Below are 14,384 nucleotides of genomic sequence, written 5' to 3'. Positions count from 1 at the left end.
TTGTATAACCATGTATCTTTGTAATTGGGCCTGTCTGCTAATCACCAAATGTCAACATTTTTGTGTAATGCTTTTGAGATTATTAACCAAAACACAAATACCACCTAACTGCAAACAAAAAAAAACAAAAGTTTATTTAAGCACAGTGCACAGTGTGTCAACACTTAGCCACTTTAGAAAGGAATAGTTTTCCAGAGTCCACACAAATTGCTATGCACGAAATTTCCCCTCTGTCCTGTGGTGGGCCACCATCCAATGTACCATATCAAACAGGGATCTAGAAAGCAGCTGACTAAGAACCAAAATAATGGTGTGTGACAACCCAGTGCTTTCGCGGGCCAGTCAGTTGTTTGTATTTGTGCTTCTGCTTTGTCATCAACAGCATGGCTTTTCTAATCTCTGTCACAAAGGCAACAATACCCTCTGGAAGGCCCCAGGCTCACATCATGCGTGGCCACGGCCGGGGGGAGGTTTTGGGGGCTATTTCGCCGCCAGCCAGTGCTGTGCAGCGTTTAGTCTAGCATGAGACAGCCAAGGGTGAGCACCCGAGTTTTCACACAATAAAGGTGCCGAAGGGGACCAAGCACTCCAGGGATACCATCAGCCCAGGGGAGAGAAGCGTACCACCATGTTCAAGACCAGCTACCTGCGCGAGGTGCGCAAGGAAAAGTATGAGCGCTCAGATGTCTTTGAAGAGGAACCCGAGGACTCTGAAACCTCTGCAGGCATCTCAGCCATCCAGGGTTGGGAGAGTCTCCAGGAGCTCAACAGCCGCTTTGCCCGGTACATCAACAGGGCTCGAGTCCTGGAGCAGCGCAACGCCGTGTTCCGCAAGCAGCTGGAGACGTTGCAGCGGATGGAAGAGGCCAGCGGTCTGGAGGAGGCCTTCACAGAGCAGATCGATGTCAACAGGCAACGCATCCACGAGCTGTCCTCGGACCGTGCCAAACTGGACCGAGAGCTGAAGGATGCTTGCCGCATGCTGGATGAATTCACCAGCAAGTAAGAGAGTGGGCAGTGGTTGGTCCTACCTGTGTGTCAAAGGTCAAACTTTTTCCTCAGAGCTGGAGTGATTAGAAATATATATAGAAATGTGCTGAGAATTAAGAAAAGGTGATTAAGAAACATACATGTGGGTTGTAAAAAAAAGATAACTAATTCTTCTCCAGGAGTTTAGGAAATTATACATGAATATAAAATCAATGTCTGAATGCATCCAAATTTCAAAATTATTATACTCATAGTTATATCAGTTAGGTAATCATAAATAGATGATGAAAGATTAATTTACTGTTTTGTATTCTGTTTGAAGAATTCATAAAACAAGAGGTTCGATATTGAACTAACACCCAAATTACAAAAACAAAAGCATATTTTCTCACTTTTCATGTACACCGTTTAAAAAAAAATCCATCCTTGAGATTTCTACCTCCTAAAAAAATGGAAGTGTATGGACTTTTGTTCACAGTGCTCTCGTAAGGTCAATCAGCAGTTGATAGAAAACAAATTCAAATGTACCAACTCTTTCCAGAAACATCTGTATAATCCATAGATGATTTGATATTGTTTTGTCATAGGGACTATTTGTTCCAGTGAAAACGGTTCATAACGCGGTTTGTGAATTGTCCAGAGTAAACATTTTTCAACGCCGTAAGCACCACAAACAAAATTCCATTCACCACCAATGTATTTATTGTGGTGGCACGAATAAGAGAGGCCCTCAACACTTGCACAATAAAACTATCTGCATTGCTACATACCATTAGAGAAAGCCTGAAAATGTTTTTGTAACCAACCCTTTAATTAGAACTATCTACAAACATGGTGTAGTCAGCTGTCTGTGGGCAGAAAATCCTCACTACATTATGGACGAGCTGAGAAAAAATATCGGCCAACTGTTGTATCGGCTGGTGAAGAGAACAGAAAGTCATCATGTGCAGTTTAGATTTATGGCTCTGACATATTAAAAACAGTATTGTGCTTCAAAAAGGAAATGAGCTTGTTAATCTGTGCGGTCTCACTGTGAGCACACAACACAAACATGCAATTAGACTAAAATAACACAGCATATTATGACACTTATTACGACGCATCGTTACATTTTATTGTTAGGCGACCTCTACCAGTCGAGTAATTATAATGTTTTATGTTGCAGATATAGAAATGAATGTGACTATCAAGAACAGCTCCGGGGCACGCTGGAACAGTTAAACAAGGTACTGTATGGGTGAAATTAAGTTTGTTTATGCAATCATACAAATGTAAATAAATAACAACATTTTAATGCATAAATACATCCGAATTCTTCAACATTTAAACATCATTGATTGAAGACGTACAGTAACTTTGCACAAAGAATTCAGGATTTCATTTTCAGTGTAAGTGTGTAAAAACAGAGCTTAGCTCATTTTAGATCGCCAGTTCCAGACCGGGTTTGATTTGTAAGACTTTTCGTGGAAAGAGTTCAGTGGATCACTACACTGTTCTTTTTTTAAATGTTGAACTCAATACACTTCACTCTGTACCTTTCATTACCGTTTGTTTCCCTTGAGTCCTCTATTGTTCTTCTCTTCTCTTCTCTTCTCCTCTTTTCTCTTCTCTCTTCTCTTCTCTTCTCCTCTTTTCTCTTCTTTTCTATTCTATTCTCTTCTCTACTCTTCTTTTCTCTTCTCTTCTCTCTTCTCCTCTTTTTCTCCTCTTTTCTATTCTCTTCTCTCTTCTCTTCTCTTCTCTTCTCTTCTCTTCTCTTCTCTTCTCTTCTCTTCTCTCCTCTCACAGGAAGCTGACAGTGCTCTTCTAAGAAACCTGGAGTTCCAGATCCAATCACAGTTCTTGCAGGACGACATCAACTCCACCAGAGATAGACACAAGAAGGTCAGTGGTATCCAATAACTAGCTTCTTCAGAGGACATAAAAATGACTCATTCGATATTTTAGATAGGAAACCATCTCACCATTGCCATGTTGAAAAGAATTTTTAGACAAAACTAATCATTTCTTCTTGCCTACCTATAAGCCACCTACATTCTCAAAATGTCTTTTACAGTAGTAGAATCTCCTGCAAACAGATGGCTGGAGGTCTATCAGGACGTCAGGATGTGGAAATTCCAGCTCAATGGAGCTCACAGGATTTGATCTATTTTTATTGCACTTGTGTTTTGTTTATTGTTTTTTCTTCTTTTTATAACGCCATATAAATTTTCATTGCTCAACATATGTGTTTTTATATACACACATAGAAATCCTTTGTCCTAGAAATTATGTGTAAACACCACTGATTTGTTTTGGCAAATGCATTTTGAGGGAAACACGCTTCCAGGGTTTTATTCAGTGGCAACCGGAAACTTGATGTCATTAGGCAGCAAAAAGCACTTTGATTCAGGCTTTGGTTAAACTCTGGTAAAGCAAACACATCCTGTCTCATGACTGAAGCCACTACACAGATCTTTTCTTGTCAGTGGCCAAGGGTAGAGTGTTGTGGGCTTTATCAGTACATAGGAAACAGTTTTGATGCTGGAGATAGATACGTACAGAAGGGACAGTGTGCAACTGTATGGATGCTCACATTATGGTGTTTCTTATCGATGGCTTTTAGAAACTGGGCTAATAAAAGCCACTCACTGAGAAATGGCTGTAATATTACCCTGTCAAAGCTGTTGATATCTCTGTCATATTGCTCTGTAAAGGGCTGCAACATCTTATATTACCATATATGTTCTCCTTGACATTATCTTTGATCTTTGCAGACAGTATATTTTGCATGGATTTAAGTCTATCAAGAAACCGAATTTACATCAAAAATCAGTTCAAAATATTTTACACAACAGTATGTGTTGCTTTTGAACACTGCTGACCTCAGGCTGCTACTCTTCAAATGTCAAGGAACAAAAACTTTGACATGGGTGCCAAAGGATTTGTTGTGATGTACCTGGGGTTTTAGCAGCAATTTACCTCCTGTGATGTGAGTGAGGAAATGATTGCAGGGAAATTGTAAAAATGCTTTTGACGGGCTCTGACATATGACAGAGAAAAGACAAAAGAAGTGAAATATTACCCTCTGTGTAAGAGAAATAGCTCGAAGCTGCAACGCAAAATGCTTAGACAAAAGAAAACTGTGTGTGAGTGTTACAAAATGCATCTGGCATACTTTTCATCAACTTTCCTGCATGAGCAATTTCTCTCTTTGTTAGTTCCACTCAATGTTGCTTGTTATGAAGAATTAATCCGTGCCTCTGCAATATTCAGCTAGCATTTCAAAGGGCACTGGTGATACTATATTGTATGGGAAAGAATATGGAGTTGTCTTACATGAATATCGGGCTTGTGCTCCTGAGCTTTTGATCCCTGTGGAGAGAGGACATATATCTGCTTTTTATGACTGAGATCATGTGTGTACATATGGATTACAGAACTAGCTTTGCTGTAAAGGAATGTTAGCATAATTTATAAATATATTTCAGATAAATGATAGCCTTTGAGTCTCAGTAACAAGTGCATTGTAAATAAGAAAGAATTTGGGAGCAAACCAGATAAAATGGTTTAAGTTATGTAATAGTTCTGCAATGTTCTTCTTTTTGCTGAATTGTGTATCTTATGTTTTCTTTTATGTGATCTCCCCTCACCCAGAACCTCGCAGAGATCCAGACCTATGTAAACATTTTGCAGCAAATCAACCAGACACTTCCCCTTGTTCCCAATGTGTCAGTGGGCATCTCCGAGGTGAGGTCACTGTGTTTGTGTGTGTGTGTGTGTGTGTATGTGTTTGTATGTGTGTGTGTGTACTGCCGCCTCCAGGGACGAAGATGGTGTTTGCATGTGTGTCAGCCCTGGCTACGTGTCTAGGCTTGATGAGGTTACTGGTTTCTTAGTCCAGTTGGTTGCCTGTGTCTGCACGCCTGTGCTGTTATATACGTGTGTGTGTGCACGTGTGAAAAGCAGAGACAGACAGTCAAACAGTCCTTGGGACACGTGGACAGGCCAGCAGTTTGAGAGTGTCAGGACACAATGTAGCAAATGCCAGGAAGAACGGCTGTGCATGCTAATTTTTGAGGGACTGCAGCCACAGTGATCGGCATTTGTGTAGCAAATTATGTTTTTTTTTGTTCAAATATTTCTCAGAAGCATAGCTGCTCGGGGTGCAATAATAATTTTATTGTATAAATTGCATTAAATAGCCACAGCTCATGCTACAGTGCTGAACTAAAATCCAGTGAAAAAACAAAAGGTAAGCAAGGGGGAGTTAATGTTATGGAGCTTGGTGATGTTGCTAGTCTCCAGGGGTCAGTTAAACAGCTGAGTGACAAATTAAAAGAAAAAACTGAATTAATGCAGAGTTAGAAACATATGTGTCATACAATATGCTATGACCTTTACAATCCAACACATTTGAACCCCACTTGCTAAAATCATCATCATTTAAATACCAATTGAGGGTTTTATTTATTTATTTGGACATGCACAATATATTGTACAGCTTGTGGTAGCAATCACCTTAATAAGCTACTTTTTTTCTTTAATTTGTCACTTATCTGTACATCTACATCATTCATGTCATAAACATAAGTACAAAGTTTACATCTACTAATACTACAAAAAATTTACAAAGACAAATATAAATGACTATAAATACAAAGCATTAAAATACTGTAGCTAAGATTTCAAAAATATTCTTAATCAAATCTTTCATGTTCATCCATCACTGGGCCAAAACGTTTACATTTGGCCATGATTTTACGCCGCTGTAGTACTTTGTGGCTTTGTGGGACAAGCTAGCTCCAGAAAATGTATCAGAAATGTAGGATACATTCTAGCCATATAGCTAACTTATGTAGCGGTGTACTGACCCTCCAACATCCTGCATGCTATGCTAATGAATAAATTAAAAAACATAAAATGTACCATTATTTTATATAGAAGAAAATTACATACTTATAAATTTACTATTTCACACCCTTTAAAATGATTTTGTTAAAAAACTTGCTGACAAAATCCAGCTTTATTTTCTGTTACACTAACATGTCATTGTTGGCACACTCGTTAGCTAATGTTACAATTAGCTAAATTTGCTGCAGGCTAATGAGGTAGCCAGCCTACTATCTGCAATTGCATTGACTGAACATACAATTACTTACAGGTACGCCTGCAACATTTGACAACAAATTACTCAAACAAACATGAAACTTGAGCCAATTTGAATGAGATCCAAACCAGAACTATTAAACAAAACTCTCTTCTACTTCTTGAGTTATTAGAGATAAATATCCAATAATGTCCTCTGCTTCTAATAAGTGTTTGAACATTTTAAACTCTTTGAACTAAAATGATTTGTTTTGAACCATCACTGCTTACAATAGTTAACATCCACCAAGAGTTCACTATCATTGATTCAGTCTCTGTGAAGTGGACACTGCACTCAAAACACTAATTTTAAAGAGAAGACCAGCAGAAAACATTATTGCTGTGAGGAACGCAGTTGTTCTAATGCACTTAAAATCAGTGAGGCTTTTTATACAGTGAGACGTCAGAAAGAGACTTGATTGCCAGCTGTGTGTGTGTGTGTGTGTTTGTGTGGTGTAACCTTCATGCTTTAAAGACACGCTGCACTTTTCTGCATGTTCTCATTGATTTGTGCTCAATGTGTGAAGGAGCAGGAGAAGCTGCTGGCTCAGAGGAAAGTGCCGGGGCTGCAGAGTCAGCTGGAGGAATACAAGAGCGCCCTCTGTCAGCTGCAGGCCCAGAAACTGCGCCTACAGACCGAGGTGGGTCACACGGTCACCATGACAACAAGAGGTTCACGCTGATTGTATGCAGTGCAGTTCCCACCCTTTTTTTCCCCCTGCCAGGCCAATATTTACAGAACAACACATGAAACACTCATAACTCAAAAAAGTAGAACAGTTGTGAATTTTGTGAGGCTAACCATTGTTTTCATTAATGATTAATATGCAGGTTATTTTCAAAATTCATTGATAAATCGTTTTGTCTATAAAATGTAAAAAAATCCATCACAATCCAAGGGGAGGTCTTCAAATGGCTTGTTTTGTCAGACTAGCATTTGAAACCCAAAGATATTTAATTTCCTATCAATCCATCAGTTCAGCTCCAAAATTTGAGGAATACCCATTGTCTGTGGTGTGTCTTATTTTCCAAAACCTGGTCAGGGGATAACTACTAGGGATATGTGATAGAAAGATAAAAAAACACACAAAAATAAACAAATAATTAAAAAAAAGAGAAAGATTACAGTTACAAAAAATAAAATAAGATAAAACAAGTGTTTACTTGTTATTTGGTCAAAAATCAGTAATCATTTGATTTGCATTACATGTAATCACTTGGCAGAGGCTTTTATCCAAAGCGACTCTCATGTGAGGCACAAGTATGCACTAAGTACTGAATCTGTTCAATGATTTTAAAATGATTTTTAAAAGGGCATTTTCATTTTACTTTTCTCATTTCACTTCTTATGTATGAGTTAAGGAATATAAAAATTCACTGAGCAAGGCATTAAATAGGCCTTCACACTTCAGCCTCAATAAAGTTGTGCTAATAGCTAGATGCTGAAGAAATACCACTAGATGTCAGCCATGACCATGTTATGTGACAGTGTGGTGTTTCCTCACAGGAATTAGAAACACAGGAATGCTTCAATTGAGTGTTTTCTGCAAACACTGTTTTCATCATTTTAATATGACCTTTACTTTACTTTCATAAGCAACACATACGAACTCCGTTAGTTACTAATGACATGAATGAGAAATTTCCTCCAGGGACTTTGTAATTTTTTTTTTTAATTTTCAGTCATAATTTCATAATTAATCCCTACCCCTGTCTCCACTTTCAGACTACTATGTTGGATCAAGCCATCAAAAACACACAGGAGAGTTATGACGATGAGATCCAGATGTACAACGAGCAAATCGAATCTCTGCGAAAGGAGATTGAGGAAGCTGAGAGGTCACTGGAAAAGTTCACCAGTGAATGTCGCCACCTGGCCATGTACCAGACGTCTCTTGAGAATGAGCTGGAGAGGTACAAGAGGATCATCGAGAACGAAGATAACAGGTAGACTGCCTCCAGATGCTGCTGACACACACAGAGACTCGCTTGTTTCACTGGCCACCACAAAATGAGTTAAAAAGAGTTGAAAGAGTAGTTGTTTTTTTTTTTTACATTTTACTTAAACTGTTTTTACAGCCAATGATAGTTTCCATCAATTTTTTTTATCTCCCTACATGAAGATCGAAATGCTCTTTCATGGTCGTCTCCACACATCCAAGAGGATTGTCCTCTTGATATGCACTGCTTTATTTTTGTTTAAATATTTAAAGCTCTTGAGTGTAACTGTAGAGTAAAACTCCTCAGGTCATTAAAGCCCCCACATTACAGAGGTTAGGTCTGCTTGAAATGGCACATAAGGTACATACGGCTGTAACCAGGTTAATATAGGGTGCAGAATCAGCCAGCAGATGGCACTGTGTGAAAGCAAACGTTTTCCTCCACTGCACTGGCACAACAATAATCAAAGTGGGTTTTTTTAAGGTCAGATCAGCTAAATGTGTGTTATTCATAGTTACTTCATGTCTCCGTTTATGAAAAATTTGATTTTCTTACCAGATTTTCTTGCATAGCAAAGTTCTTCGGTGCATGACTGTTGCATGGGTGACATTTTTCACAACTCTCTCTTCTGCAGGTTGAATTCAGCGATAATTGGCACTCCCATTACCCTGTTCACCACTAATTACCGCTACACTCACACACCCACTGCATCAAGCAAGGGGAGAGGTAAGGGCACCATGAGCATATCACAGCTGGTTTACATTGAGAATCACTATTGAGTGCACATGCAATCAGCTGCCATTGTTAGAGACAACTATACTCTCTCTTAGGGATGCAATTTTGCAAAGCTAATGAAGCTCCTTACCATTCAAAGTAATACATTTATTCTCTTGAGCATCCCAGTACATTTAGGTACACACACACACACACACACACACACACACACACACACACACACACACAGTTTTGGTCTTTTCTTAGTTCACTAGTTCTAGCTAGTTAACTTTTGCCTTCATTTGTGTCCAGATATCACCCAGGCTATCCAAGATATCACCAGCATCAAGCCACGCCAGAAGATCCTGGCCAAGAAGGTCCTTAAGAAGAAAGAGCTGACCCCGAAAGATGTGATAGACAGTGGCCAAGAGGAAAGAAATGGGGGAGCCCATGGAGAGACTCCAGATGAAGAAACAAAGGGGATCCCATCAGAGCAAGTGCAGGAGGAGAGGGTGAAGAGACAAGAGCAGAGACCTGTTCTCACTGGAGTGTCTCCACAGGATGTCCCAGATGGAGCTCAGATCAGCAAAGCCTTTGACACTCTTTGTAACATCGTCAGAGACAGAATGAGGAAGTACAAGAAACCTGAGCCAATCGCTGACTTCTACACCAAGGGTCGTTACGTCCTTGTCACCGGCGACGGCAGCTACTCAGATCCCTGTTTCTGTACCTCCACACCATCAGCCGGCCACATTTACGTCACTATCAACAATGGAATGACGTCTCCCTATGAGCCTTATGGGCGCAGTACACCCCCCCCTCCACCTCCTCAGCCCATGGTAGGTCCCAGGCCTCTCACTCCCACCCGGCCCGCTAATGCAGGAGGAAAGGATGATAATAAGGGCGGAAGAGGTAAGGACAATGGAGGAAAAGGTAAGCAAAAGAGCGGAGAGCCTCAGCCTCAGCCTCAGCCTCAGCCTAAAGATCCGAACCCAGTCCCTCCACCCACTGGACCAAACTCCGGCCCTAAAGATCCCACTCCAGCTGCCGATCAGTCCAAGAAAAACAGGGATGACAATGGCCCAAGCGGGCCCACTCCAAAGCCAGCTCCTCGTGGTGCCAGCACCAGCTCCAGCTCCAGTTCCAGCACTACCACCAGCACCAGCACTAGCACCAGCACCAGCTCTGGCAGCTACACCCCAGACGCCATGAGCTATGAGAAGGTGGAAGTGGTGGAGTCTGTGGAGAAGTTCTCCAATGGCCACAAGGTTAAAGGTTATGAAGAGACTTCCATGGTGGTGGAGACCATGATCGAGAAGTCCAGCAAGAAGAAACATTGAAACCACGTAACCTGACATGAAGAGTCAGTAAACTCCACCAGGGTCCTAAATGGTCCAGGTCCTCAAACAAGGAGACAATACTGATGTTAGTATCAGACCACATAAATACCACTGTTCCTCAAACTACTGTATTAAGACCAGTGTTTTGTCTCTGAGGGAGACCAACTATGCTTAAAGACCATCTACACATTCCTGCTCTGATATTCGATGCTCTTCCATTTGCTTGCAGTCTCTGGTCTTGCGTCCAGAATACGTTTTGCTGGTTCCATAAGTACTGCTGTTGTTGTTCGACTTCATGCCCATGATCATGCTATGAGTCCTTTACTGTCTGAAAACTTGGGAGAATGAAAAACGAAGCTCCATGCCACCAATAAAAATCATAAGAAAAACATATAAAAAACTGAGAAGTTGTGCCACCCTTCTGAACTCTGTCTTAGAATTCCAACTTTCCCCTTTGAGCTCATTTGTTCAATTGGATGCCTCTGCCTGCCCTCAGCACAATTTTGCTGTGTATTAATTTGCTTTGATATATTGAATAATAAAAAAGATTAAATCATCAAAATACCTTGTGCAGTTTGATTTTGGACAGACACTGTGTATCAAGCACCTCACACACTTACTTGATAGGTCATAAAACCACTAATGCATGTGTATATATGGGCACAAAAATGTTAATAATAATAATTACTCCTTGGCTTTTAAAAAAGCATCTATATTTTTGGTGTTCTTAACAGTTTACAGATGGTTGTCACAGTATCCTTCTGGGTTAAGAGTTCTTATTTCAAATGCTGCAGCATCCATGAAAAACTCATGCATTATTTATGTGACCTTGAAGTCACAGTGTCCTTTGCATTTACAGTAGTATGATCCAACCTGTCTCCAGAAAGGAGAATGGTTAAAGAGAGATAAAGAGTTGGAGGAAGAAAAACACAAGGATGATCTCAGATATAGAAGATGACATGAGCAACAATGTCAGAGATGATTAGTGAGATAGATAAGAAACATTTGACCTGATTAAGCTACAATAAGCTGCTTAAAACAAAATATGTTTTAATATTGAAAGTCCAAAGGCAAGAAGGTAGTGAATGAAAAGAAAACAGGACAGAGTGAATGGAACTCTACACCAAAAAAATAAATGTATTACAATCAAGTTGGTGTTTGTGATAGTTTGGTATATTTAGACGAATGAGATAATGGTTGCGATAATTAGTAGTCCCCCTTGCCATTGCTGTAGAGTTCCTAAAATGTATTACTGTCTAATAAACCATGTTTCCGTCTGTTCCACTAATTGTGTTTTTGTTAAGCTTTCCCTCTTTTTGCCATTAAGAGATGTTGTTTTTGTTCTCTGGTCTTAAACCTACATTAAACAAGTTAAATGACATATTATAACCATTTAAGCTGATATGGCAAACGGTTGCTTACTTAGACATCCAGCAATGCGACACAATATTAGAATTCATTTGGAGTCTTTGGAGCCACCTAATAAAGGCAATCCGAACATTTATTCTACTTTTAGCTCTACATCTAGCTCACTAGAAAATATCTGCCTAAATACTCCACAGCGTTCAGCAGTCTGTCCTTTGGTGTAGCTCAGGAAGCGTGTAGTGGGTTTTTGGAGCGTTTTTGCTGACAACAGCGCCCTGAAATGATTCTGATGAGAGCAGTGACAGTGAACCAAACCGGTAAAGTTGTGTGTCGTGAAGCAAAAACACTGAAACACTAAAGCATAGAGCTGAGGGGAACTGCAGAATGAGGTGACAATTTTGTCTGTTCGTCACTATATATATTTATTGATTATAGCTACTTTAAAGATCATGGCTGGGATCATTTGTCGTCTCTGCTGTGATGTTGCAAGAAAGTTTCTAAAGATTAAGCACATTTCTCATAAAATACGTTTCCCTCTGTTTCACAGAGTACATTTTTGCCATAAAGTAACTGTCCCTGTCCTTCTCTTCCAGCCAGATGGCAGCAGACATTCTCTAAATGCAATGAGACCAATTCTTCTCAGATTTATAGTCAATGCATTATTGAAAATTGATATGACAGTGATTTACTGATGCTACATGTAGAAAAAAACGTGTAAAGTGAAGAGTACCTTGGCTCAGGCTCCACTTTTTAGAGAGCATTCTCCCTTTATTGAACAGCACAGTACACAATGAAAGAAACGGGAAAAAAAGCGGGTATGTTAGGGTTAGGTAGATTGCAGGGCCAGGGTGCTGCTTGTGCTCTTCCTTTCAGAATATATTATTATTACTCCAAATTCTCTGTTTTTCCCTAAAAAAGTTTTGGGGCATTGAAATGACAGAGAATGCTACTTTTACTCAGCATGTTCAGTGTCGTGTTGTAAATCACTCAAGTGCTTTAATAAACAGCTGAATAGATTTATTATAGTATACGTCAAAGATTATGAAATATGAACTGAGGACCACAGGCTGCAAAATGAATTACACATTCCTTTCCTTGTTTATATAAACAGTGCATGTCACAAAAATATAAACAGAAAGAAGTATCACTGCTCTGTTTGCAAGATATTAAACTTTAAGTAGAATGACACAGAAAATCATTTACAGTCACAAACTGTATAACAGTTGGCAGAAGAGAGGTGCAGGGCAGTTAAAGCAAGAGCATGAAAGAGTGGATTATATTTGGTTTATGTACAGTTCTGTAGAGTGTAAAAATTCAGGTGATATAGTTTGCTTTCTCTATGTAGAACAGATTATCGAAGGTTACACTTTTAATCATGGTTGGATTACAAGAAACATTCATTGAAGGTTGGGGGCTAATTGAAATACTTGATAACAAAAAGCAGAGTGAAGAGGGGAAGAGAGGTAGACAAAAGGGAGGATAACGAGAGAGTGAGAAGAACCGAGGAGATGCAGTGAGATTTAGAGAAGGATAGAGCGAGATTGCAGAGAGGGAGAAAGATAAGAGAAAGTGAAAGGGTTGGCAACATGCAGATGGGAGTTTAGTTGTTTTTACTCATTAAGCTCTTCAGACTTCTGTCTATAGCCTCATCCAGCTCCTCCTCCAGCTCTTCCTTTTTGGACATGGCGAGTTTGGACTGATAATCACGCACTATCTGGTCTATATAAGGGGCACTTTGTGTTCCGTGCAGCATGAGAGTCCACTCCTTCAGGACTCCGCGCTGTGGCTCCTCACCTTGAAAGCCCACCTCCAGGACCCAGGTCCCTCGGGGGTCCTCGCCCCAGGTGTGGGTGGTCATGAAGGGCCACTTGTCGAAGCCCACCTTGGAGTCATCGTCACGGGGCCTTCGGCTCAGCAGGATGGACTTTGTGCCCATGGGCGAGGTCATGTTGATGTTGAGGTCGCCGCGGCGGCTGGCGTTGACAGTGACCACTGCCTGGACGTGCTCTAGGTAGCGGACAAAGTTGTCCTTCCCCTGGCAGGCTTCAGTGGTGATGGCCAAGACTAGCTTGTTGCCAGACTGGATTTTACTGGAGAAAGAGAAACAGATTGAACAAGTTTAGCAGAGAGACAGAGTAAAGTCAAATATCCCGACACCGTGATAGCAGATGAAAGAATTATGTTTTTCTTTCAGTCTACTTACAATCTGCAATGTTCTTTTTTGAGTGTCCCAGTAAATACAGTACTTGACCTACTTTTCTTACAGAACCATCCAACCCTGACAAAGCATCAAGCCTCTTTTTGAACCTGCTCCTTCATTGCGCAACAGCAGTGATGATTGTCATGTCTGCTTGCATCGCCATATAAGTTCTCTGTAGAGGAGGGGATAAAATTCTCTGCTATTTGGTCTATAATACATGGGCACCTTTTTTATTTAGTGTCACAAATGTTTGACACACAATTTTTTGGCTGCCACCAATTTGAAATTATTTTAATGCGTGCTGTCTTAAAGTAACAATTTAAAAGGAAACATTTCACAGAAAAAAAGTTTCCCTTTAAGTTCCATGAATCATAAGTTGGTAATGATGCAAAAACATTAGTCACACAAACTACATCTGCTGATGAAGATCAAGTGCTATGCTCAAAAGCCACAGAGCAGCTACCTTAAGGTGAGATTATTTTCTTGTGAAAGTATCACTAATGATACTGTCACTTACTCTTGTAACAGCTATACAATATACAGGGGCTGCGACTAATCATTATTTTCTTTATTAATTAATCTAACAATTATTCAAGATGTTACCTATCAATAAATAGTAAAGGGTTCCCATCACAAGTTCTCAGAGCCAAATCTTCAAAATGCATCCAATAATCCAGATATAAAATAAACAACTTTACAGTAGAATA

The 14,384-nt window shown here is 40.0% G+C and overlaps 2 protein-coding genes across 2 annotated transcripts in view; one reads left to right on the top strand and one right to left on the bottom strand.

Moving 5' to 3' along the window:
* Positions 1-628: 628 nt before the first annotated feature.
* Positions 629-12,940, top strand: LOC130181421 (filensin). Its single transcript, XM_056395637.1, has 8 exons — positions 629-1,002; positions 2,156-2,216; positions 2,779-2,874; positions 4,627-4,719; positions 6,651-6,758; positions 7,844-8,064; positions 8,693-8,784; positions 9,085-12,940. The coding sequence occupies exons 1-8, from the start codon at positions 629-631 to the stop codon at positions 10,110-10,112; spliced, it is 2,073 nt and encodes a 690-aa protein (XP_056251612.1). The 3' UTR covers positions 10,113-12,940.
* The window catches only part of pcsk2 (proprotein convertase subtilisin/kexin type 2), a 30,027-nt gene continuing 28,115 nt past the window's right edge, over positions 12,473-14,384 (bottom strand). The window contains exon 12 of the mRNA XM_056395638.1: positions 12,473-13,567. Within this exon, the coding sequence (XP_056251613.1) occupies positions 13,078-13,567 (490 nt within the window). The 3' untranslated portion in view covers positions 12,473-13,077. The remainder of the gene's footprint in view (positions 13,568-14,384) is intronic.

Source organism: Seriola aureovittata, chromosome 14 (assembly GCF_021018895.1).
Source record: "Seriola aureovittata isolate HTS-2021-v1 ecotype China chromosome 14, ASM2101889v1, whole genome shotgun sequence".
Lineage (NCBI taxonomy): Eukaryota > Metazoa > Chordata > Actinopteri > Carangiformes > Carangidae > Seriola > Seriola aureovittata.
This window is presented reverse-complemented; position numbering and strand designations above follow the sequence as displayed.

Coding starts and splice junctions, on each gene's coding strand:
- LOC130181421 (XM_056395637.1), top strand. CDS start 629: ATGTTCAAGACCAGCTACCTGCGCGAGGTGCGCAAGGAAAAGTATGAG. Junction 1,003..2,155: donor CTGGATGAATTCACCAGCAA/GTAAGAGAGTGG, acceptor TTTATGTTGCAG/ATATAGAAATGAATGTGACT. Junction 2,217..2,778: donor CGCTGGAACAGTTAAACAAG/GTACTGTATGGG, acceptor CTCCTCTCACAG/GAAGCTGACAGTGCTCTTCT.